Source organism: Malus domestica, chromosome 04, assembly GCF_042453785.1.
Source record: "Malus domestica chromosome 04, GDT2T_hap1".
Lineage (NCBI taxonomy): Eukaryota > Viridiplantae > Streptophyta > Magnoliopsida > Rosales > Rosaceae > Malus > Malus domestica.
This window is the reverse complement of record NC_091664.1, coordinates 3,274,916-3,299,144: the sequence shown is the minus strand read 5'-3', so window position 1 is coordinate 3,299,144 and position 24,229 is coordinate 3,274,916. Positions and strand designations below refer to the sequence as shown.

Sequence of the window (24,229 nt, the reverse complement as noted above, 5' to 3'; positions counted from 1 at the left end):
CTACCATTCAAACGGGTCTTGGGAATCCTGATAATATACCCATTTGGCTTTTTGCGTGCTGGCCGGTTGTTGAGAGGATGAGTCTAAGGATTCGGAGTCTGAGTCTTCAGTATGGAATATGGCTGCTTCTGCAAGTAATTGTTGGGCAAGGTCCTTGAGCTGAGACGATTTTTCTTTCTTTTTCGAACTCGACTTGGATGACTTAGAAGTGCCTTTGAGAGATGAAGAGGGACTAATGTCTGATAGGGATTGTTCTGGAACTGTTGGCAATGCCATTTTCTGCTGGACTGGTTGTGCCAGAATGGCTTGAACTTAAGCTTGAATGACGGGAAATTCAGAGAGGACCAAGTTGATGATTTTCTGGTGATTTAACTTGTCCCACCATTTGACTGCTCTTTGTCGATAGACTTCGCCAATTTCAACTTCATTATCCATGGGATTTTGTAATTGGCCATGAACAATGGGAGAAAGGTGATATAGTGGTTGAATTTGCTTCTGTCAAATTTCTTTCGGAAATTTTTTGATAAAACGTGCATGAGGTCCTCGAGAAGGAGGCTGGCTATTGGGGCATGAAATGACCACCATCTGGGAAACCATGCTGGGAAATTTAATCTGACTTTTATCAAAAGTAACAAACCATGAATGACTAAAGTCTTTTGTTTGATGAAGGAAAATGTTAGACCAAGCGTCGATATAATCAAAATAATTGTATTTGTTATGGGAATAAGAACATGCTGAGAATTAAGAGGGTTGGATTGGTAAAGGGGGAATCCTCATTCTGTTTCTGTTAGGATTTTTCCAATGTGAAGGGAATGGTACAGAATTTTGTTGGCATGGGTTGTACTAAAAATTGGCTTAATAGCAATGGATTTAGTCTCACTGAGAATGACATGATAATATTTGAGGGTTTTATGTGGTGCATTTGGTAGATAATGGAAATTGGCCGGGAATACCATTTTGGCTATTTTGGCTGGTGTTTGTTCCTGGAAAATATTGGGGGATATGCTAAAAAGGCATTCCTTGGGTGATTTATTGACGTATGAAGATGTTTTAGTATAACTAATTGCTGGGTTTGATAAAGATGGGTAGTAGGATGAATAAAGATCATACTGACTGACTAATGCCATTTGGTAGTTTGGTCTTGGTGTTTGGTAGTTTGGTTGGAAATTTGCCACTGTGGATCCTAAATGAGTGAATCGGTTGGTTATGGCTAAGGCTGATGAGGAATCGAGAATAGATTCTTGTTTTACTGGTGGTGGTAAAGTGGCTGGAAGCCTTCTTTGATTAGGCTTTTGTCTTGACATTCTTCCCCTGCAAAAATTCTCTTGTTAGGAAATTGGGGATGCTATTGCGGCTGCATTTAATGTATTCAATATCAAAATAAAAAATGCTTAATATGGCTTGCCACCGTGCAAAAATCAGTTTTGATGCAATGTTTTGAACATCTTTTCGTAAAACATGTTTTGCAGATTTGCAATCGACTCGGACTAAAAATTTTTGATTCAATAAATCATCTTGAAATTTGATAATGCATAATACAATAGATAATATTTCTTTCTTAATAGTACTATAGTTATGTTGTGCTAGATTCCATACTCCTGAATGGAAACGAACAATTTATTCAGGAGATCCGGAAGAAATAGACTGCTTGAGGATACCTTCATAACCAATGTCAGATGCATCAGTTTCAACTATTTTAAATGAGTTGGGAGTTGGAATGCCAAGACAGGGTCATGTTTTAACATGTGATTTGATCTATTTAACAATGAAAGTATGAACAGGAGACCATGATGGAGGATTATCTTTGAGACGATCAAATAAAGGTTTACATTGTTGTCTGAGGTGAGGATATAATTCTGAAACATAATTTAATGATCCAATGAATATTTGTAATTGGGTTTTGTCAGTAATCTGATCTGGGAATTTATCGGCAAATTGAATAACTCTATCAATGGGTTGAATGGTAGACAGATAAATATTGTATCCTAAGAACCTAATCTTAGTCTGAAACAACTTAATTTTTTATGCAGAAACAACTAATCCATTGGACTTGATTATTCTAGCAAACATATGCAAGTGTTTCCAATGTTCATCTATTGATTTTGAATAAATTAGGACATCATCAATGTAAACAATTGAAAAATAGCTGTATTGATTAAAAATATTATTTATAATATTTTGGAATTCACTAGGTGCATTCTTGAGGCCGAAAGACATTACATTCCATTCATAGTGACCGAAAGGAGTTACAAAAGCTGTTTTGTATTTATCATTTTCATGAATTTGAATTTGCCAAAAACCTGATTTCATGTCAAATTTTGAAAAAATAATTGCTTGAGAAAACCTTTTTATCAAATCTCTTTTGTTGGGAATTGGATACTAAATCCATTCCAAAACCTCATTCAAAGGTTTATAGTTAATAACTAATCTGTGAGTCCTTCTTTCTAATTCTGTGTTTTTCTGAACATAAAATGCAGGGCATGACCATGATGATTTATTTTTTCTATTGATTCATTTATTAAGAAGTTCTTGGATCTCTGTTTTGCAGAATTCCATGACTTCTTGGCTCATTTGAATAGGTTTGACTTTAGTTGGGATTTTTGATTCATTAAACTCCTTTATGTAATGAAGTTTAACAATGTGTTGTTTGCGGTGCTAAAAGGCATTGGGAATATCAGAACAGATGTCATTAATAAGTTTCTTTTGAAAATTATCAATAGTTTCTAACAAAGATTTACTTGTTAGCTATTCTTCAATTCTTTTGTGATTAATTTCTTCTTTTAAGAATTAATGTGTTGTGATTTATTAGTGATTATACTAATGGTTTTTGAAATATTATTCTTTTGTAAGTGTCTTAATTTTTTGAGGTCTGTTTCCAAGCAGAACTCAAATGTGATTTTCTGTCCTAAAACTTTGGTGGTAATCCGATTGTGATGAACCTTAAAAGGATATATAACTGCTATAAAAGGGAGACCTAATATGACTGGATTTGAAATGTTTTTTTATTAAAACAAATGGGGTTTTAAAACAAATATTGTTTTGACAAACATGTGCTTTAGGTATTTCATATTTTAATTGCATTGGTGACTGTTTAGCAGCACTAAGTATCTCTGTTGACTTATGAAAATACTTAGTAGGAATTAATCATTCTTGAATACAATTCAAGTCTGCACCGGAATCAATCAAAGCAATTGTTTCTAAATGAAAGTCTTCAATTATTATTTTAATTTTAGAATACCATTTCTAGATTCTTATCTTGTCTAAGAGACCTAAGACTAAGTCTTGTGTGGAATGTTTGCTCGACTGAGCATCTGAATTGTGATCTGAAGAGGAACTACTGCATTCTTCTTCTTTGATGAGTGCTTGTGTCCGAATTTTACTAAGGTGAGTACAAACTTCTAAATTTTTCAGATTTTAAAAATCTAATTTCATCTTTGATTTTATTAATTTTTGTTTGGAGATCTTTAACTGTGATTTCTTTCTTAGACTTATTGAACATTTCCAAGGTTGTGCTAAGAGATATTTTTGGAATTTGTTGGGATTGGCTAGTGCTAGGTTCTTCTGGAGAAACTAATTTCTTTAGTTTCTGGAGGTAAAATGATTTTAATTCTGAGTCATCGACCTTGCTAATTAATTCAATAAGAAGATTCTCTAGTTCTTCTTGTTTGTTGAGTACTGAAATCTTGTTATTGCAACAGGTATCAGTACAACCTAATTTAATATCGGGTGATGAAAAACTACTAGATGAGTTGCTTTCTAAAGAAGACGACTGTACATCATCCTCTGACTGCCTATAATCTGTGTCTCTAACTTCTAAAACTTGGACTTATTGAAGTTTCTCTTCATCAGAGATTTTTAACTGACTAATCGTTTTCTTTAAATGATAATGGTCAAATTTGCCACACTTGTAGCATTTTCCTTTTTGGTCATTGGAGGGAAATTTCCCTGAGAGTTTCCTTTTTGACTTATCAGTCTTGGATTTTTCGTAAAACTTGTTGGTTTCAAAAGTTTTATTTTTAGATTTGTATTTGTTGTATCTGGGGTATTTTCTACTTTAGTATCTATTGGAATACTTGTTATAGACTTGTGATTTTCTCTTTTTATTTGATGGAGCAATAGGAGGTAGTCCATATTATTCACAGAACGTTCCTAATTCATACTTAGTGATGGAATTATCTTTGTTAACTTGTTTTAAGATTTTCATATCTATACACATTTTCAAGCCTTCCTTCTGGATAATATTAATTATATTACCATAAGTAAGGGTATGGTATGATATGACTCCTTCTTCGTTGTTTAAGACATTTCTAATTTTATGAGCAAAGAGGTTTGGTAATCCATTAATAAATTTTTCTTTCCAAAATGGTTGATTACTATCTTCTCTAAGCATAACTCTAGACATGAATACATCTTTGTACCATCTAAAGTCGCTTAATGTAGGACATCTTAAATTACCAAGTTGATCATGGATCCTGGATGTGACATTACTAGATGTTCCTATAAAATGTTCTATGATTGTGAAGAGTAATGTGTTGACTGCGTCAGGGACGCCTTGTCCTATTTGTTCATCGAAGATGGGTATTCCTTTTTCATCTCTTTTGATTGCGTGTTTTATTTCATTTCTGGATTGTTCATTGAGAGGTTTCTCCCACCAGGAATGGAGCATTCCAGTAAATCCAGTGACCAAAAGGTCGACAACTTGTGTTTGGCTGAGATTATGATTGGTGATATAGCTATTAGCAACCATAGAGATATGTTGGAGTTTATTTAAGAGTTCTTGTTCTGATAAGCCATCTATATTCCATTCATAGAGTTTATCAGAAGAGACGGAAAATTGATTTTGGATATTTCTTTCTTCAAATTGAATATCAGGAGATGTAGGTCTGGGATACCAGTTTTTTTGTGAGGGATGTTGGATTAACACGTTTGTTGTTAACCTTTTGAGTTCAAGGTTTTGAAAAGCTTGTTCCACTTTCTTTATGGAATCTGTGTCAGCTTCATTTTCTGAATCTCATATTGTAGAATTTGTTTCTACATGAGACTCTTCTTGATTTTGTAAAACATTGATTGTTTTTTCTTGTTTTAGTTGTTGTAACATCTATTCTATTTTTTGTCTTGTGGACATTGTCTTTAAAGCAATTGGGTTGGAAGAAGATTTTGGAAAGTTGATTAATGGTTTTTCTTTGTGTATTGGTTTTGGTTGAGAAAGTTTATCTATCTTTGTTTCTATTTTATCTAACTGTTTTCCTATGGTATGTAGACTCTGGTTAGTGAATTTATTCTGCTCAATGACAGGTTTAACTCCTGCATCTTCCTTGGGAAGCTTAAAAGGAGTAGCTGGAATTTGGGTATTGGCAGTTGTGATGAGGATTGTTTCTTGCGGGGGATGGCTGGAAGAGACAACGGTTTTGTTTTCTTTAAGCCAATTTTCCTTGGTTATTACCTCTAATTTATTGCAGACTCATAGTACTTTTCAACATAATCAAAGAAAAATACTTCAAATCTGTGGGTTTCCATAAAATTAGTCAATTCTTTGTAAATTTCCAATTTTTATTTTTTTGTATATTTGTTTATGAAAACATTCCTTCTGGGAATATTTTTTGTGGCTTCAATATCAGCATTGAGCCGTTTCTTGTTCCATTTGAAAGGTTTGTTTAGAACTAAGAGTTTATGATTAATCTGACCTGCTTCGAAATCAGATTTTGTTGGAGAAGTTTGTTCTCCCTGAACTTGGGTGTGAGATTGATATCTCGGATGTGTTATTTGGGAAGTTGTTTCTACTGATTTTAATTTGATATTAATCAAATCATTGATTAATTCTTGTTGGGTAACAGATGAACTAGTGTCTACTGCTTTTAATTTCCTATTGGCTAATGAATTGATTAACTCTTAATCTTGACTCATCCTATCGGTTGGTATGGATCCAGAAAAAGAATTTTTGCTAGGAGCAAATGATCTATGTGATTGAGTGGACTCACAAGATTTTCTGGTTGAACGGTCAAAGTTGATTTTAGCGGTCCCGTCAAAATATTGTTCTATGTTGTCTAGATTGACTAGACTATTTTGGATGGCTACTGGTTTGCTTTCATTAATCAAACACCAATCTGAAGGTATACTGATATCTGACGACCTAATGGTTCTGGGAACTTTGATGTTTGCATTTTCTTGATTTGTTTGGATTAAAAGTGTATGATCTCTAGGACTTTTGGTTAAAACCTGGAAATTCATATTTGTGCCAATGACTTTATAGTAAACTCGATATAATAATGCCAAAGGCTGTGTTCCTTCAAGGACTTGGTATCCTGAAGTTTTAATGTTTAATGTGAGTGCTTTCAGCATATGAGGATCTGAAAGACTTATGGTAAGGTCTGGAAAACAATCAAAATGGATAGGTCCACTGGAAAGACTGGATTCAATCATTCCAAGGATGCTATCACTAAAATTAGTGAATCTAGCATCTCGGAGACATAACAAAATAGAGGTGTTAAGGTCTCTACGTGTTAAAGGTTTTACGGCTATTTGAACTAAGCCTATATGGATATAGTTATGACCATCTTTTCTGTGTGTTTTAATTTGTTTAGGGGAAAACAATTGACAAGTTTCATGTTCTTTACTAAGAGCATAAGCTTTTTCAACTGTCTTAACATGATGTTCACTTCTAAATGAAGCTACTAACCATTTCTTTTTGTAAATATTTTTACTTGAAACCTTGGGGATATTCCAATCTCCAAAGTCAACACTTTCACCAGTTTGAAAATCAAGTTTTTGTTCTTCATTAACAATATCTGGAATTGTACCTAGGCTGTATCTAGAGCTAGTGCTGGCCATTGAATTAGATCTAAATAATCTACTCATGAAGTTCACAATACAGGCAAACAAAATACAGAAAACTTAAATGTGTCACCTTCCTCGCGTATTAGCTAAACTTCTTCCCCGCTCATGCAATCCACTTATGCCTCTCCTGGGACTTATTGTTTGGAACATGCCTTACTGTTTGGTTGGGGAGTCGAACAAACATACTTAGAAGATTAACAGATAAGATAGACTGTAGATTGAAAGACTAAAAATGAACTTGACTTGCAGATTAAGAAGATGCTAATGCAATTACCATTCATTTGACTCTGATACCAAATGGGGAGCAGATCGACTATCTACTGATGATGGTAGAAATTATGAGGACAACAGTCAAGACTACAGTCATTATGATTATTGGGATTCAGAAATTATTAAAACTTCCCAGTCAATTCATTGAGTATCTCAAATTCTGTTTATAACATCGTCTTCTTAATCATAGTCAATTCATTGAGTATCTCAAATTCAAGGTATCCTATCTGTTTATAACATCGTCTTCTTAATCACAGTCAATTCATTGAGTATCTCAAATTCAAGGTAAATACCGACCAATCTTTCATCGTCTTCTTCCTATCTGTTAATAACATTTGGTATGATATTTGCACTCCCAATAATCATAATGACTGTAGTCTTGACTGTTGTCCTCATAATTTCTACCATTATCAGTAGATAGTCGCTTCACTCCCCATTTAGATATATATAAAACCGTCTATTTTGTAAGTAAGATAAAATTTCATTGTTTCTTATATAACAAAGTATTCATTAATTTCTTTGAACTCAATTAGATGTCTTAAACATTTTGGATTTGGCTAATATATTGCAAGAATGATCTATGAGGTAAAACTTGAAAAATAGACGGTTTTGATCGTTAAAATTCGATGTGGTGTGAACCTTATAACTAATCCCCATTTTTATAAAAAAAATGGGGATCCTTCCCTTAAAGGTTTCATATATATAAGGATTAGGAATCTTTAGATCTTAATCATCTTAATAATTATAATACTGGTGAAATTTTGATGGGAGATATTCCTCACTTGCTGGAGCCTATTAGCTTAATAAATTTCTTTTCTCTCGAAAACCATATAAAAAAACTAGTTATATGTGAAATATGTGACTGCAATCTTAATTATATATTCCATAATTTGAACGTAACCACTTATGTGAAAACCGAGATTTGTATTGAAAGAGGCATGTGGTAAATCCCGTCCCTAAAATTTGTATTCAAAGAGGCTTGTTACCGAAAGAAAAAAAGAAAAACAAAAGAAAGAAAAAAAAACCGAGATTTGTATTATTAATAATATTACATATTCGATATCGAAAACATGATAGCAAATTGAACTAGAATGACTAAAGAAACGCACACATCCAAACTAAACATGCTTGTGGAGCCAAAAATATTCACAAGGCGACACGTGAATTTTTGACAAAAGAAGACAAAACTACCTTTGGGGGATTCCCATGCGCAAGCAGCATGCAATTATCCCTCAACCAAGTCAAAAGTGCCCAAAATAGATATCAACTTAAAACCTAATTTATTCATATATTTCCTATTTCATTATTTAGCTAATCAATTAGCTAAATATTATACCTATTCCATAATTCCTAAAACATTCCTTCTAAAATAATGATAATGAGCTAATCATTCTCTTAATTAGCATTTAGACCATTCACTTTACCCTAACTCCCACAAAAAGGCCGGCCATCTTTCATCCTTCTACCTTTTTTCCTTTGTATGACAAATAATTAGCCAAGTTAATTAGGGAGTTATTGGCTAATTATTTTGTAACTCCTAATTAAACCCAAAAAACCCTAGCCACCTCCTATCCCTATAAATATACTCCCATTCTCACCAAAAAAGGGAGAAAAAATTCCAACACTTTGGCAAAAATCCCAAAATTCTCTAAACACTCTTTCTCTCTAAATTCTAACTTTGGCATCGGAGGCTCTTGGCCTTAATCTAAGGTGTTAATTGTTTTGTAGGTGCAAAATTGTCCAAGATCAAGAGGAAGAAATTTGCATCCACAATGCTTACATTACATATAGGAAAGCATATTAATTATCCGAAGTTGTACATGATTGCACGATTAATCATATCTTAATCGTAACTAAATCATGTTTGTTGATTAGACCATTGTGTACGTCGCTCTGTCTAGCAATTGGCAGGATGGGGAAGCTTGCACTTGGCGGGAAGCTGTAGGGCAAGGTTAGGGTCAATCCCCAGAGAAGGCAAGACACTGGAGTTCTTGTAGGAGCAAAGGCAGCTCAGGTTGGCGTGCGACAGCGCCGCGCAGCAGGCTTTTGTAGGCGGTGCCAGATTCGGAGAAGTCACAGCCGCCCTGCAAGTCATCAAATCGGTGACAGAGACGTTGCATATGTTCTGAGCATTATCAACCTGAACAAAACCGCCATTGCCTGCAATTACAACCAAAACCACAGCAGCCAAAACTACGACCAGCTTTTGACGAGCACCCTCCATAGAGACCTGTAGGTTTGGAAAGCCTGTCGATCCATCCTGATTAACTTACGCGTTGGGTGTTGTGGAGGGAATGCACGCAGCCAGTCGGTTCTCTGCTGCTTTAGTTTTATAGGGGGAATGAGAAGCAAAGGATTATTATTGGTGGTGGTGGTGGGAAGGAATGGGAGGAGCAGTACTGCATGCAGACAGCGGTCCCGTGAACCGAAAAGTTGCCATGCTGTGGTGTCACGGGATCTATACTTGTGATGCAGATAAGTTCAACGCACTTGTTTTTGTCTGCATATTTTAAGTTTCTAACCTACTCGTCTTTTCTTCTTCTTTTGTTCTTGCCCTAGTTATTAGTATTACTTGCCCTAGCTATTAGAATTCTGGATACGGTAGTGATTTTCACGCTCCTGTATTTATTCCATTTCCTTTTAATAGCAGACTGCAGCATGATCGAACTAAACATGTCCATATTGTCTTCATGTGGTACTAATGGTACGTTATTCCTTTTCCAGGACTCGGTCTTACTTACCTGGGTTTGTATCTCATGAATGGCAACGGCCAGCCTGCACTCCTCTATCTCGTTCCATGTACACTAGGTAATCTCCAGCGCATTGATCTTACATCTTCTGTTTGGTTTTCTAGACGCGTTTTTCCAATTTTAGGCCGGTAAAATTTGCAGATGTTTTACTTTGCCTTCTATTCCTTCTCTGGTCACTAGGTGTTACAGTGATTTTGGGACTGATAAGGCACGAGCTGAAACAACTCTGGTATTACAACGCAGAGGTATCTCCATCGAGCGTTGAACCGTCCGTAGACGCCAGTACGTAGATCGGTCTGACGGCCCCCGTTTGTATGTACTTTATTGGAGATGATGCTCGTCTTCTCCATAAAAGCTTATGGTATAAGAGGTTCATTTGTTTATTTTGTACAAGAATTATGCTCAACTCAAAATGCATTCATGTATATATTATGTTATCCAAGAGTTCATAGTAAAACTCAAAAGTATATTTTAACCTTTGGATATTTAACGTGGTCTTAAAATTGCCAATTCAATTTCTTAAATTGTGTGGATGCATCAGCACATTTGGACGACGAATCATTTTAAGAACAATTTTTTGGCTTCACAAAATTGTGAAGGAATTTCTTTACAAATTAATGCGGAACCAAAGTGTTGTTCAGTTATTGGAACCGTTCATATTATAATTCACTATGCAAAAAACAATTTTGCAATGAATTATAAAATTTGAGGTTGGAATAGATGGTTTGAGTTGGTAGGCCATTTATCTTTTTGTTTATGTTTGACCAACTAAACGGTCTCCAGTTTTAATTAAGGGAACTTTAACGAAAAGCACCCGGTACTGTTCACTTTAACGAAAAACCACATTTTTACACTAAAAAGTCAATCCTGGTACTATTCACTTTACCCTTTATTTTGTCCTTATCATTAAAACTCAAAGTTTTCAAGCCCTTTTCATTAGTTTTCCTTTTAATTAATTTCTCTCTTATTATTTTAGAATTAGCCTCTCAAACTGTCATAACCCAACTTTTATGTTTTTTTTTGAGGATGTTCCGGTAATTTCATTCGATCAAATGCAACTTTGCTCCCATATATATATATATATATATATATATAGGGATAGGATCAAAGGACAAATATTTTTACAAATACTTTTACATTCTTTTTAAGCTTTTTGATTACATGATGTTGATGCACAAAATCAGTGAGAACTTTAGTACAACAGAAAGTGTCAAGTTTGTGACCTTCGCTAGATTGCTTCGGTCACTAGTGTGGATAAGTATGTAAATGGATAGAGACAGGGAAGCAAACACAAGATCTACGTGGTTCACCCAGATTGGCTACGTCCACGGAGTAGAGGAGTTCTCATTAATTATGAAGGGTTTACACAAGTACATAGATTCAAGCTCTCATTTAGTGAGTACTAGTGAATGATTTAGTACAAATGACATTAGGAAATATTGTGGGAGAATGATCTCCTTTTATAGAAGAGAGTTTCTAGCTTTGTTCTGACATTGACACGTGTCGTGTTGTGCTTGACTTCTGATGTTGACACGTGTCGCGCTATGATTGGCTTCTGATATCGACACGTGTCGCGCTGTGATTGGCCTCCACCTGGTTGGAGGGAAACTCTTCTGGGTCCTTGACGGTATAACGTTGACCGGTGCTCAGTAGTTTCGGGATTGGTCAAGTATGGTACAAACACATGACATCTAATTGTTCTTATTTATTCATTAAATGACATAGATGCGTATGTGGATTTTAACTAATATTAAAGATAAAATAAAACTAAAAAAAACATAAAATCTGGAAAATGAAAACTAAAATTAAAAAAAGGAAGAAACCCTAGTTGTACGTAGTCCTCCGTCTCCCCCTTTGCTGATGTGGTTTTGCAACTTCATGTTGCAGGTCATGCTATAGGTTGGGGTCGGCAAGATGGTTGGAAATTTGAAACGAGAGCTGCAGAAATCACAACTAGAGCTTCTTGTAGAAGGCATCATAATTTCGTATCAATCCAGGACATGAAGTTGCAAAACCACATTAGCAAAGGGGGAGAAGGAGGAATGTGTACAACTAGAGCTTCTTCCTTTTTTAATTTTAGTTTTAATTTTCCAGTTTTATATTTTTTTTTCTGTTTTTTTTTATCTTTAATATTAGTTAAAATCCACATAAGCATCCATGTCATTTAATGAATAAATAAGAACCATTGGATGTCATGTAATCAAAAGGCTTAAAAAGAGTGTAAAAGTATTTGTAAAAATATTTGTCCCTTGATCTTATCCCATATATATATATATATTGTTGAAAGATTAGGAATCTTTAGATCTTAATCACCTTAATAGTTATATTACTCGTGAAATTTTGATGGGGGATATTCCTCACTTGCTGGAGCCTATTAGCTTAATAAATTCCATTTCTCTCGAAAACCATACAAAAAAACTAGAGTTCTATGTGAAAAAAGGTGACTGCAATCTTAATTATATATTCCATAATTTGAACGTAACCACTTATGTGAAAACCGAGATTTGTATTCAAAGAGGCTTGTGGTAAGTTCCGTTTCTAAAATTTGTATTCAAAGAGGCTTGTTACCGGAAAAAGAAAAAAAGAAAAAAAAAAGAAAACCGAGATTTGTATTATTAATAATATTACATTATATCGAAAACATGATAGCAAATTGAAATAGAACGACAAAAGAAACGCACACATCCAAACTATAAAGATGCTTACATTACATATAGGAAAGCATATTAATTATCCTAAGTTGTGCATGATTGCACGATTAATCATATCTTAATCGTAACTAAATCATGTTTGTTTATTGCACCATTTTGTACGTAGCTCTGTCTAGCAATTGGCAGGATGGGGAAGCTTGCACTTGGCGGGAAGCTGTAGGGCAAGGTTAGGGTCAATCCCCAGAGAAGGCAAGACACTGGAGTTCTTGTAGGAGCAAAGGCAGCTCAGGTTGGCGTGCGACAGCGCCGCGCAGCAGGCTTTTGTAGGCGGTGCCGGATTCGGAGAAGTCACAGCCGGCCTGCAAGTCATCAAACCGGTGACAGAGATGTTGCATATGTTCTGGGCATTAGCAACCTGAACAAAACCGCCATTGCCTGCAATTGCAACCAAAACCACAGCAGCCAAAACTACGACCAGCTTTTGACGAGCACCCTCCATATCTTTTCTTATAGGAATTGTTTGGTGCGTTAAGGTTGTGGTTTTTGGAGCTCCAAAGTTGGTGGGTTTTATAGGGGGAATGAGAAGCAAACACTGTTCTAAAAATCCCCGGCGCTAGGCGGCTGGCCACAACCCCAATTAATGCCTAAGCATTTCAAAATTAAGAAGGGGTGCCTAGACCGCCTAGGCACCTGCCTAGCCCTCCCAGGCCCGTCTAAGTACTCGTCTAGGTTGCGACTCACTTAGACAGAAAATAGATAACTTTCATTTTGCATTTTTTTTTCAATCAATTGAAAGCGAGACTTGTTGAATACTTAATTGAACACACATTATATGTTTGTTCCCCATGTTTTCAGTGTGTTCCAATACTTCATAATATATATATATATATATCATTCTATTTTGTAGTTTGTGATGAAATTATATATATATATATATATATATAATATTAAGTATAAACAAATATTTATTTATACGAAATATAATAAATTTACTTAAATCCGCATAGTCCGCCCAGACACCTTCTAGGCCTCACCTAACCGCCTAGGCATTAGATCTCAGTTTGCCGCCTAACTAGCACCTAGTTTTTTTATAACCTTGGAAGCAAAGGATTATTATTGGTGGTGGTGGTGGTGGTGGGAAGGAATGGGAGGAGCAGTACTGCATGCAGACAGCGGTCCCGTGAACCGAAAAGTTGGCCATGCTGTGGTGTCACGGGATCTATACTTGTGATGCAGATAAGTTCAACGCACTTGTTTTTGTCTGCATATGTTAAGTTTCTAACCTACTTGTCTTTTCTTCTTCTTTTGTTCTTGCCGTAGTTATTAGTATTATTTGCCCTAGTTATTAGAATTCTGGATACGGTAGTGATTTTCACGCTCCTGTATTTATTTCATTTCCTTTTAATAGCAGACTGCAGCATGATCGAACTAAACATGTCCATATTGTCTTCATGTGGTACTAATGGAACGTTATTCCTTTTCCAGGACACGGTCTTAAATGGAACGTTATTCCTTTTCCAGGACACGGTCTTACTTACCTGGGTTTGTATCTCATGAATGGCAACGGCCAGCCTGCACTCCTCTATCTCGTTCCATGTACACTAGGTAATCTCCAGCGCATTGATCTTACATCTTCTGTTTGGTTTTCTAGACGCGTTTTTCCAATTTTAGGCCGATAAAATTTGCAGATATTTTACTTTGCCTTCTTATTCCTTCTCTGGTCACCAGGTGTTGTAGTGATTTTGGGACTGATAAGGCGCGAGCTGAAACAATTCTGGGATTACGGCGCAGAGGTATCTCCATCGAGCGTTGAACCGTCCGTAGACGCCAGTAGATCGGTCTGACGGCCCCCGTTTGTATGTACATTATTGGAGATGATGCTCGTCTTCTCCATAAAAGCTTATGGTATAAGAGGTTCATTTGTTTATTTTGTACAAGAATTATGCTCAACTCAAAATGCATTCGTGTATATATTATATTATCCAAGAGTTCATAGTAAAACTCAAAAGTATATTTTAACCTTTGGATATTTAACGTGGGACTTAAAATTGCCAATTAATTTCTTAAATTGTGTTGATGCATCAGCACATTTGGACGACGAATCATTTTAAGAACAATTTTTTGGCTTCACAAAATTGTGAAGGAATTTCTTTACAAATTAATGTGGAACCAAAGTGTTGTTCAGTTATTACACACACACACACACACACACACACACACACACACACACACACACACTGTTGAAGGATTAGGAATCTTTAGATCTTAATCATCTTAATAATTACTAACATTTGCCTACACACTTTGTGTGTATGAACACATTTTTTTTAGAAAATGAGAAGGAGAGAGGGAGAGAGAGAGAACATGGGTGGAGTGGAAGGTTTTTGTTTATGGTTGTTTTTTTTATAATAATATTGGAGGTATTTTAACATCACCTGTAGGTGAGGTTTTAATAAAAAACAATAAAATTTGAACCTGTGAAATTACATTATTGCCCATCAATTTTTTTTTTTTTGTGATAGAAGACTAATTGTTTTTTTCACTTTCTTTTGGTTGACAAAAAGGATTTCATTAATTAGTAGAGATAATACTTGTGAAATTTTGATGGGAGATATTCCTCACTTGCTGGAGCCTATTAGCTTAATAAATTTCTTCTCTCGAAAACCATATAAAAAAACTAGAGTTATATGTGAAATATGTGACTGCAATCTTAATTATATATTCAATAATTTGAACGTAACCACTTATGTGAAAGCCGAGATTTGTATTGAAAGAGGCCTGTGGTAAGTCCTGTCCCTAAAATTTGTATTCAAAGAGGCTTGTTACCGGAAAAAAAAAAAAAAACGAGATTTGTATTATTAATAATATTACATAACATGATAGCAAATTGGACAAACGCACACATCCAACTAAACATGCTTACATTACACATAGGAAAGCATATTAATTATCCAAAGTTGTACATGATTACACGATTAATCATATCTTAATCGTAACTAAATCATGTTTGTTGATTAGACCATTGTGTACGTCGCTCTGTCTAGCAATTGGCAGGATGGGGAAGCTTGCACTTGGCGGGAAGCTGTAGGGCAAGGTTAGGGTCAATTCCCAGAGAAGGCAAGACACTGGAGTTCTTGTAGGAGCAAAGGCAGCTCAGGTTGGCGTGCGACAGCGCGGCGCAGCAGGCTTTAGTAGGCGGTGCCGGATTCGGAGAAGTCACAGCCGGCCTACACTTCATCAAATCGGTGACAGAGACGTTGCATATGTTCTGAGCATTAGCAACCTGAACAAAACCGCCATTGCCTGCAATTGCAACCAAAACCACAGCAGCCAAAACTACGACCAGCTTTTGACGAGCACCCTCCATATCTTTTCTTATAGGAATTATTTGGTGCGTTAAGGTTGTGGATTTTGGAACTCCAAAGTTGGTGGGTTTTATAGGGGAATGAGAAGCAAGGGAATATTATTGGTGGTGGTGGGAAGGTATGGGAGGAGCAGTACTGCATGCAGACGGTGGTCCCGTGAACCGAAAAGTTGGCCATGCTGTGGTGTCACGGGATCTATACTTGTGATGCAGATAAGTTCAACGCACTTGTTTTTGTCTGCATATTTTAAGTTTCTAACCTACTCGTCTTTTCTTCTTCTTTTGTTCTTGCCCTAGTTATTAGTTATAATTCTGGATAAGTTAGTGATTTTTACGCTACTGGTTTTTTTTTTTTCTCCACACTTCTCTCCTATATATTTATGTCCGTTGATTTCTATTTGATCTACTCAATTCAAATGCTACGGAAAAGATGAAAGAATGTAGGAGAAAACGTAAAGGGAAGTGCGGAAATCATTTGCACTGTGAAAGTGTGGAATATCTAATTTCTTGACAATAAGGGTTATTCTATTGTTTTGGGTCATGACGTGTTTTCCTCGGCAGTTGGGTTAAAGGGTTCTTAAGTTATCTCTTTACGTGATGTTGTTTGTCTTTCTACTTTGTCAAAAACTAAAGCGCTCCACATTTTTGTTGTTATATTAAAGTGTGGGTGGTACTCATCTTATTTTTTATCGTTCTTATACTTTATATTAATTTATGTTTTTGACGTTTTTTAATTCATTCTATCTAATAATTGAAAATTGTAAAGATATATGAAAGGTAAAAGAAAATATGTGTATAGCACCGCTCTAAAATAATATTGGTACTAAGATATTTCATACATAGGATGATGATGTGTGAGATAGCTTTGGCTTGGAAAGTAGAGAAATAATAGAAACTGTACTTTGGAAGTAAAGAAAAATATATTAGGAAATGTAGATAAGGGAATAGTGGTTGGCAAAGAAATATGGGCAATTGACTAAAACGATAAAATATTAAATCTTGATTGGAAAACTGATCAAATATCCCCTCGATCGCAAAACTAAATCTAGAAAAATGATATTGTGAGAAGGACTCATGCTAGGATGGCGACCTAAAAGAATTGAGGCTGAGTAAAAAATGTACTACAAAATGTTTAGATAAAACAGACCAAAAACGTATTTCAAGAGCATCGGAAAAGCATCAGAGATAGATTTGTAAATTACTAACAAATTAAAAGGAATTTTTAACTAGTCTGCATACATGCATTTACAAATTTCTTACTCAAAGATAACCTTAATATTTTTCTTTACTTCGTCCTGCATGTATACTAAAGAACATAATATTTTTTGCATTCTCTGGTGCATTCCACATTTATCTTGTCGGTGCTAAAAATTATCGACTTTCACCCTCGAAGAATGCACCTACCACGACATTGTATCTGGTCGGTGATGAAAATTTTGAAAAATGGTGATCTTCGTACACTTTTTTTTTTATTATTTGCATATTATTTGGTAGTAGTTTTTTTATCTGAATTTTTTGTAATTTATTCAATTCAACGTTTAAAAATTGAGAAAAGTGTGAAGAAGTAAAAATGCTAGCTAGGAATACATTATTTATACTGACATTGATAATTTGTTAACCTGGAATGGGTTAAAGAAATCAAGAATCTTTTGATTATTCCTCGTGTTATTAGGTAAACTTTCAACTCAATTGTGTTTCTTGTCATACTAGCCTACCAAGGCCACACATGGTCTTTTATTGGAGTAGGCTTTCCTTGAGACGTTATGGGGTTGGAGTCAGTATGGCCGGAACACACGAACACATATGTTCTATGTTATTATATAAGTGGAGGACTACTTTAAGAAAGAAAAAAAAAACTTTCCTTCACTTGTATAATAACATATGAGGTATTACCTCCTATTTTGGGCACATTGAAAATCTCTCATGGGTTTGGCGTCATAATTTTTATACTAATACACACATCAAAAAACACCCAAATCACAAATGGGAAATGACTTACATTTTAAGCATATGGTCCAATATTTTAATGAATAAGATGTTGGAGTTCAATACATGCATCTCGGATTTGAAAATTCCCCTTTTCTTAATTATAATAGTATATTATCTTAACCTCCTTCCCCTTAATAATAAACAAATGGAGCAATGATATGATTTTCAGACCCTTTTTTTTTTGGAGTTTTAACGAAAAGCCCACGGTGCTGTTTACTTTAATAAAAAAACCACATTTTTACACTAAAAAGTCAAAACTGATACTATTTACTTTGCCCTTTATTTTGTCCTTACCGTTAAAACTCAAAATTTTCAAGCCTTTTTCATTAATTTTCCTTTTTTGGGAAGGGAGGGAATGTGACTTCATTAACAACCCAATAACTATACAAAATAGGAGGCTCAATTACATGTCCAGCACAAAGTAAAAATAAGGGCTCCAAGCAAAACAAAGTCCAAACAAAGAATTGGGCCCAAACTGGAAAACAAAAAAAGACAACAAGCCGAAGCAGCCTGCACCGCAACCGCCATCGACCGGAATCCACCATCGTGCACCTCCATCCCTGGCAAATACTAGAGATCTCCAACCTGCCTCCATCAAGCACCAAATATATCTGAGTCACATATTAAAGGAAACCAGAGGGAAGGAGATCCCACCAGTAACAATGCCAATAAAGGCATACACATGGAAGGTGGTGGTGTTTGCACCGAAGCGAAAGCTGTACGCACCTTCCGAGAAGTCGCGACAAGTCACATGAAGAAAAATGGCCTGCATAGCCCAAATTGAGTGAGACAAAGGAAGGACAGAGCAAGGTTTGTTGGATAGGGTGGTGAAGGAAGAGAAATAAGGGGTATTTTTGCACAATGTTGTAAATATTATTTTTATGTATTGTCCGTATTCCATAATACATTTGTAAACCAAATTTGTAAATTAAAAATTTAAATTAAATTTACAAATCAAATAATGTATCAACAATAAGATAATCATGAGCTAGTGGTTCAACAGTAAATGACGGATTACAAGACTTTCTTAAAACTAAAAACTGGAGATTTCGAGTTTGAAACTTCCTGCTGATGTGGAAGGTAGACTTGTGGCCAGAGGTGAAAAGACTTACATAAACGTGGCTTGACACCAATTATCTCTCTTTAAAAAAAAAAAAATCAATAAAAAAAAATCATATTAATCAACAGGTCTCCATAATATTATTCGTGATTGATGCTGTAAAAGGGGCGGGGATTCTCTGTTGTCGATCCTTATTCTGCCAAGTGGCAAGAAGGTAGTACTGAGACTTCACACCACGTCAGCCGCTGTCGGTGGAGCTTCGTGGGTCAGCCCCCTCCAACGTTATTCCAGCCTGTTCCACCCATTAAACCTCGAACACCTTCCAGATCTTTGCTCCACAATCAACCCATCATCCACCGTTCACTCCCCATCAACTTGCACGCCATTTAACCACCGACACTCGCATCTACCTCCAAGTCCCGAAAACGACACCCCGTCGAACGCTTACCTCACCAAAAGCTCGCTCTTAACTCCCAGTCGCCGAGATCCGAAGCAAACCCATTTGTTCTTCCGCATCCAACCATGAAGATCTCCGCTGCTGCATTGGTGGCCGTGGTGGCGCTGAGTGTTTTCCTGTGTGCCAGCAGCGACGGCGATTACTCGTCCACCGTGGCGAAAGTGAAGATTGTGAGGGGGAAGAAGCTGTGCGACAAAGGGTGGGAGTGTAAAGGGTGGTCAAAATACTGTTGCAATCTCACCATCTCCGATTACTTCCAGACTTACCAGTTTGAGAATCTGTTCTCCAAGAGAAACACGCCGGTGGCGCATGCCGTTGGGTTTTGGGATTACCAGGCGTTTATCACCGCCGCGGCGCTTTTCGAGCCTCTTGGGTTTGGGACCACCGGTGGGAAGCTTATGCAGATGAAGGAGATCGCCGCCTTTCTTGGACATGTCGGCAGCAAAACCTCCTGTAAGTCACCACTCTTGTTTGTGCATAGAATTGCTATTTTGGGTAGCTCTTGTTTTTTAATTAGTAATGTTTGATTGAGATTTGTTGAGTTTTAGTGAATTGGGTTTATGAACAACGTCGATTTTGAGGGAAAAAACTTGGATTTCATACAATTTTTGGTCACTGTGTTTTCAATTTTGACAATTTGGTCGCAGTGTTTTCGATTTTCGCTAATTTGGTCGCTGTGTTTTAAGTCAAAAAATGAAAAAATTAATAATTTTTTTTAACATAAAGTTACGAGAAGTGACGAAGATTGCAAATTTTGTAAAACACGGTGACCGAATTGGCTAAATTGAAAACGCAGTGACCATAAATACGGTGACGAAAAAGATTTTTAACCCTTATAAAATACAGTAAGCTTTTGCTGTACTTCACATATGTATACCGGTGTTCCTATGGTTGTTGACGGCGATGGGGATGATTGTTCCAGGCGGTTACGGTGTGGCCACCGGAGGACCATACGCTTGGGGGCTTTGCTACAACAGGGAAATGAGTCCCATGCAGTCATACTGTGATGACTATTACAAGTACATATATCCCTGCAGCCCTGGAGCTGAATACTATGGCCGTGGTGCTTTGCCTATCTACTGGTTTGTATTCCATCTATTTTATCATTGGTTTATGTCGATTTCCTTTCATAATATTCAGTTGTCTGAGCTTTCGTTTACCAAATAAATTAACCAAAGATGATGTCAGTTGTGTTGTAAAGTAGAGCGAGCTATCGTTAGATGAGATTAATTCATTGGTCTACTCGTATAATGCCATCTTAGCAAGTTCACAAATTAGATGATACATACTGCAAGCTAGTAATTTACTTGTGGCGGAAACTAGATGGAGTTGTTTTGCAGTCAGAATCGTCAGACATATTTGTCTTCATACAGCAGACGCCGCTTAGTGGGATAAGCCTTTGTTGTTGTATGTCAGTTTGTTCCATAGTCTAGCTATTGTCACATTTATGTTTTTTCCTCAAATCTCGTGACATCTGAAGTTCTAGAAGATACGTGAGGTTGTAGTTTGAGTTCTTTGAATAGACAATGTTACTAATTTAACATTGGTTCTACCATCTAGGAACTACAATTACGGTGCAGCTGGAGACGCTTTGAAGGTGGATCTGTTGAACCATCCAGAATACATTGAGCAGAACGCTACTCTTGCTTTCCAAGCTGCAGTATGGAGGTGGATGACCCCTATCAAGAAGTCACAACCCTCGGCCCACCAAGCATTTGTTGGAGACTGGAAGCCTACCAAGAACGATACCTTGAGTAAGCGGTTTCCTGGATTTGGCACTACAATGAATATTCTTTATGGGGAATCAGTTTGTGGCAAGGGTGACATTGATGCCATGAACAACATCGTTTCACATTACCAGTACTACCTGGACCTTATGGGTGTCAACCGAGACGAGGCAGGGCCTCATGAAGTGTTAACTTGTGCCGAGCAGGTTGCATTTAACCCAATCCAGCCTGCTGTTACTGCATCTTCTTGAGATCTATATCGTGTTAGGTTGCCTGCCCTATCAAAGCCATCTTCTTCTTCCATCAGCTTAGAAATTCAGAAGGAAAATCGAAACCCGTCTTCTCTACAAGGTGAAGTATTAATAAAAAGGCGTCGAAGGTAGATGTTAATGGATTACTTGGAACCTCGCTCGTGAAGATGCATATCTGTGAGAATGTGTAAACTGTTGATTGATTTGTTGCCATACTTAAGTTATTTACTTTCTGGGTTTTGAAATCTATTCTTTTCCATCGTCGAAATGCATCGTCTGTGTAAGTTGTTATATGCAATATATGAACCGTTTTGTTCTCGTATATCAGTTATGGACAACTAAATTTGAGTTCAAAGTCTCATCAGTATATGGCAAATTCTTGTTTTGTTCTCGTATATCACATTGGATATGGACTGAATTGTCTCACGATGTTTGAAATCAGCTCACGTACCGCTTTAATGGGCAAAGAGCCCAACCCTAGAAACATAATATATGCCCAAGTGGTGGCTCTAGCCCAACCCTTGAAACATAATACATGCTCAAGTGGTGAAGAGCCGACATTGAGGTGCCAAACCTTGCTGTCGCTGCGAGCTCTTGGGGAAGATCAACTCGTTATTCCTAGAGTAACTTTTGTCCACAGATTCCACATATGAATAAGTGAAATAATTTGTATACCCATTTATTTTTATCAAGTAAACATGCTCTAAGAAACCTTCACTTTAGGGTTTAGGAAGTACATAACTTATTTGTGCTAATTTTTTCTTCTAGTTGCTAAAATGGTGCCAAGAAAATCATCCATTTCCAAAACAAACGATCCCTTGTCTTCTGCCTCATCCCTTACTGCTGCTCTTATCTGCTCCCCAATATCACCCGCTTTTTTCCTCATTTCCCCTCCTTTGCCACTTTTCTCCATCACCAAATCTATCAGTCTCTTCACCTCCTTCCCAACAATAACACTCTGTGATCCCCTTGTAAGTTCGACGCTCACGCCCATCTCCTCCGCCAACATCTTCGAGTTAAATGCCTGCTCGGACGCCAATGGCCACCCTATCATTGGCACCCCTTGGCTTAAGCTCTCCATCACTGAATTCCATCCGCAGTGGCTAACAAACACACCCGTCGACTTGTGTGACAATATCTCCAACTGGGGTGCCCAATTGTGCACCACCAACCCTTGTTTTCCTCTACTCATTCGATCTTCGAACCCCTCGGGCAACCACTCTGCTCGGAACTCACCCTTCATATCATATCCAACCGGAGGCCTTATTACCCAAATAAAAGGCCTTCCACTTTCTTCCAACCCAAGAGCTAATTCCATCATCTGGTTTGAACTTATACTGTTTTGAGAACCAAATGAGATGTAAACAACCGAATCCGAACATTGTGAGTCAAGCCATTCCAGGCATGCTTCAGGAGGTATGCCGAATTCTTTTCCGGCGCGTTGCCTTGAAACACTTAAGGCCAAAGTAGATGAGTTGTTGAGTGCTTCTAAAGGAAGAAGAGGTCCGATGGACCATACAGGACGCCCCAGGTAGTTCCTCAAGATCTTCAATCCAACTGGCTCAATCTCCTCAACAGTACTACACAACCACCCAAAGGATTTCGTAGAAAGCGAAAGCTGAGGTTGAAAAATTCTTGACCCAAAGTCAGTACCATCTGCAGCTCTTAAGTATGGATTCAGCTGAGAGATATGGAAGCGGTAACTCTCAGGAAACCCCAGCACCGGGAACTCATCCGAAGCTGTAGAACGGTGTGGGAGGTTAAGCCAAATAGACACCAAAGCTGCAGTGCCATAGGCACCACCTGTGGTGAAAGTCACATGCGCAGTTCCAAAGCTGTTTGCAAGATTAGCAGCCCATCCAAAGTACATGTCAGAGATAATACAGAGCGGCGGGCGGCCTTCTTTTTCGATGATATCAGAGATAAGGCGGCGAGCAGGAGCTTCAAGACTTGTTGATGCAGCAACTAGGTTTCCTATTTTGCTGATAGGCAAGTTCTCTGTGTTCTCGCCGTTCGGGGGCAAGCCGTGGTCTGTGCCACAGAATGATAGCTCAGCCAAGCGGATGTTGGAGTCAGATTGAGAGCTTGAGTTGGAGGCGATCGTGGTGCGGAGGTATTGGATGTTGAGGGCGGTGCTTGCGACGGTGACAGTGATCAAGCTTTTTCTCTGTTGGAGATTTCTTGCCAGTTGCAGGAATGGTATGAGATGGCCCTGAGCCATGAATGGCAGCATCACAATGTGCTCTTGGTCTTGGCTTTCCATCCCTACTTTCCTTCCTCCTCCTTTTTTCCCTTTATTTTTAGTTTTTTGTATTTTACAGGAAGTTTTTCAGTTTTTTTCTGGTTGATATCAAAACAAAGAATGCAAGGTTAGGTATTTGGAGAGTTAAAAAGACACATGCCTCCCTTTTACTGTGCCACGTTCTGATGAATCAGGACTCAAGTATTGTCCTTTATAATGGAACTGGATCCCGGATCTATTTTGTGTGGATCCTAAGAATCTTCACATTTTAGTCATTTATTGTATATCGTTCGGTCAGAAATTATTTGATTTTTTTTATTTAAAATTAAATACAAAAAGTATCTTATGAAAACTGGCTGCACGATGTACAATAAACGGTTAGAATGTAGAGATTTCTAGAATCCCCACAAATGGTCTGGTGAGGATCCCCTTCCTTGATAATATACGCCGGCGGAATCAAATCTATAAGTTTAAATTTTCTTATGTGATTTTATTTATTTTTTTGTATTAAAAACTACGTCATCACCAACTATGCAAATTGTTTATTGGATTGTTTGTAGTTTTGTTTATGGAATTATTGGTCCCTAGTCACTACTAATTTATTTATAAATTCTAGCTTAAGATTGACAAATAG

At 37.0% G+C, this 24,229-nt stretch overlaps 3 protein-coding genes and 3 long non-coding RNA genes across 7 annotated transcripts; 3 read left to right on the top strand and 3 right to left on the bottom strand.

Annotated features, from left to right (window-relative positions):
* Positions 1-8,713: 8,713 nt before the first annotated feature.
* Positions 8,714-10,344, top strand: LOC139194893 (uncharacterized). Its single transcript, XR_011579644.1, has 2 exons — positions 8,714-9,912; positions 10,035-10,344. It is a non-coding gene; the product is annotated as an uncharacterized lncRNA (long non-coding RNA).
* Positions 10,345-12,677: 2,333 nt separating this feature from the next.
* Positions 12,678-13,004, bottom strand: LOC103449055 (putative lipid-transfer protein DIR1). Its single transcript, XM_008388357.4, has one exon. The coding sequence runs from the start codon at positions 13,002-13,004 to the stop codon at positions 12,678-12,680; it is 327 nt and encodes a 108-aa protein (XP_008386579.1).
* An 822-nt stretch (positions 13,005-13,826) lies between these two features.
* LOC103406125 (uncharacterized) lies at positions 13,827-15,911 on the top strand. 2 transcript variants are annotated; one of them, XR_001786331.3, is made up of 3 exons: positions 13,827-13,867; positions 13,991-14,110; positions 14,234-15,911. It is a non-coding gene; the product is annotated as an uncharacterized lncRNA (long non-coding RNA). The 2 variants fall into 2 exon arrangements; XR_524556.3 differs by lacking the exon at positions 13,827-13,867 and having other exon boundaries at positions 13,972-14,110.
* Positions 15,912-18,167: 2,256 nt separating this feature from the next.
* On the bottom strand, positions 18,168-18,718 carry LOC114824322 (uncharacterized). The gene is made up of 2 exons (XR_003772534.2): positions 18,585-18,718; positions 18,168-18,443 (listed from the first exon to the last, which is right to left on the bottom strand). It is a non-coding gene; the product is annotated as an uncharacterized lncRNA (long non-coding RNA).
* Positions 18,719-19,064: 346 nt separating this feature from the next.
* On the top strand, positions 19,065-21,675 carry LOC103406122 (chitinase-like protein 1). Its single transcript, XM_008345135.4, has 3 exons — positions 19,065-19,828; positions 20,298-20,457; positions 20,936-21,675. Exons 1-3 carry the CDS (start codon positions 19,441-19,443, stop codon positions 21,351-21,353), a joined length of 966 nt encoding a protein of 321 aa, XP_008343357.3. The 5' UTR covers positions 19,065-19,440; the 3' UTR covers positions 21,354-21,675.
* Positions 21,676-22,003: 328 nt separating this feature from the next.
* LOC103449385 (UDP-glycosyltransferase 92A1-like) lies at positions 22,004-24,068 on the bottom strand. Its single transcript, XM_029100867.2, has one exon. It carries the CDS (start codon positions 23,614-23,616, stop codon positions 22,105-22,107), a length of 1,512 nt encoding a protein of 503 aa, XP_028956700.2. The 5' UTR covers positions 23,617-24,068; the 3' UTR covers positions 22,004-22,104.
* Between the last annotated feature and the right edge of the window lie 161 nt (positions 24,069-24,229).

Coding starts and splice junctions, on each gene's coding strand:
- LOC103406122 (XM_008345135.4), top strand. CDS start 19,441: ATGAAGATCTCCGCTGCTGCATTGGTGGCCGTGGTGGCGCTGAGTGTT. Junction 19,829..20,297: donor TGTCGGCAGCAAAACCTCCT/GTAAGTCACCAC, acceptor TGATTGTTCCAG/GCGGTTACGGTGTGGCCACC. Junction 20,458..20,935: donor GGTGCTTTGCCTATCTACTG/GTTTGTATTCCA, acceptor TCTACCATCTAG/GAACTACAATTACGGTGCAG.
- LOC103449055 (XM_008388357.4), bottom strand. CDS start 13,004: ATGGAGGGTGCTCGTCAAAAGCTGGTCGTAGTTTTGGCTGCTGTGGTT.
- LOC103449385 (XM_029100867.2), bottom strand. CDS start 23,616: ATGGAAAGCCAAGACCAAGAGCACATTGTGATGCTGCCATTCATGGCT.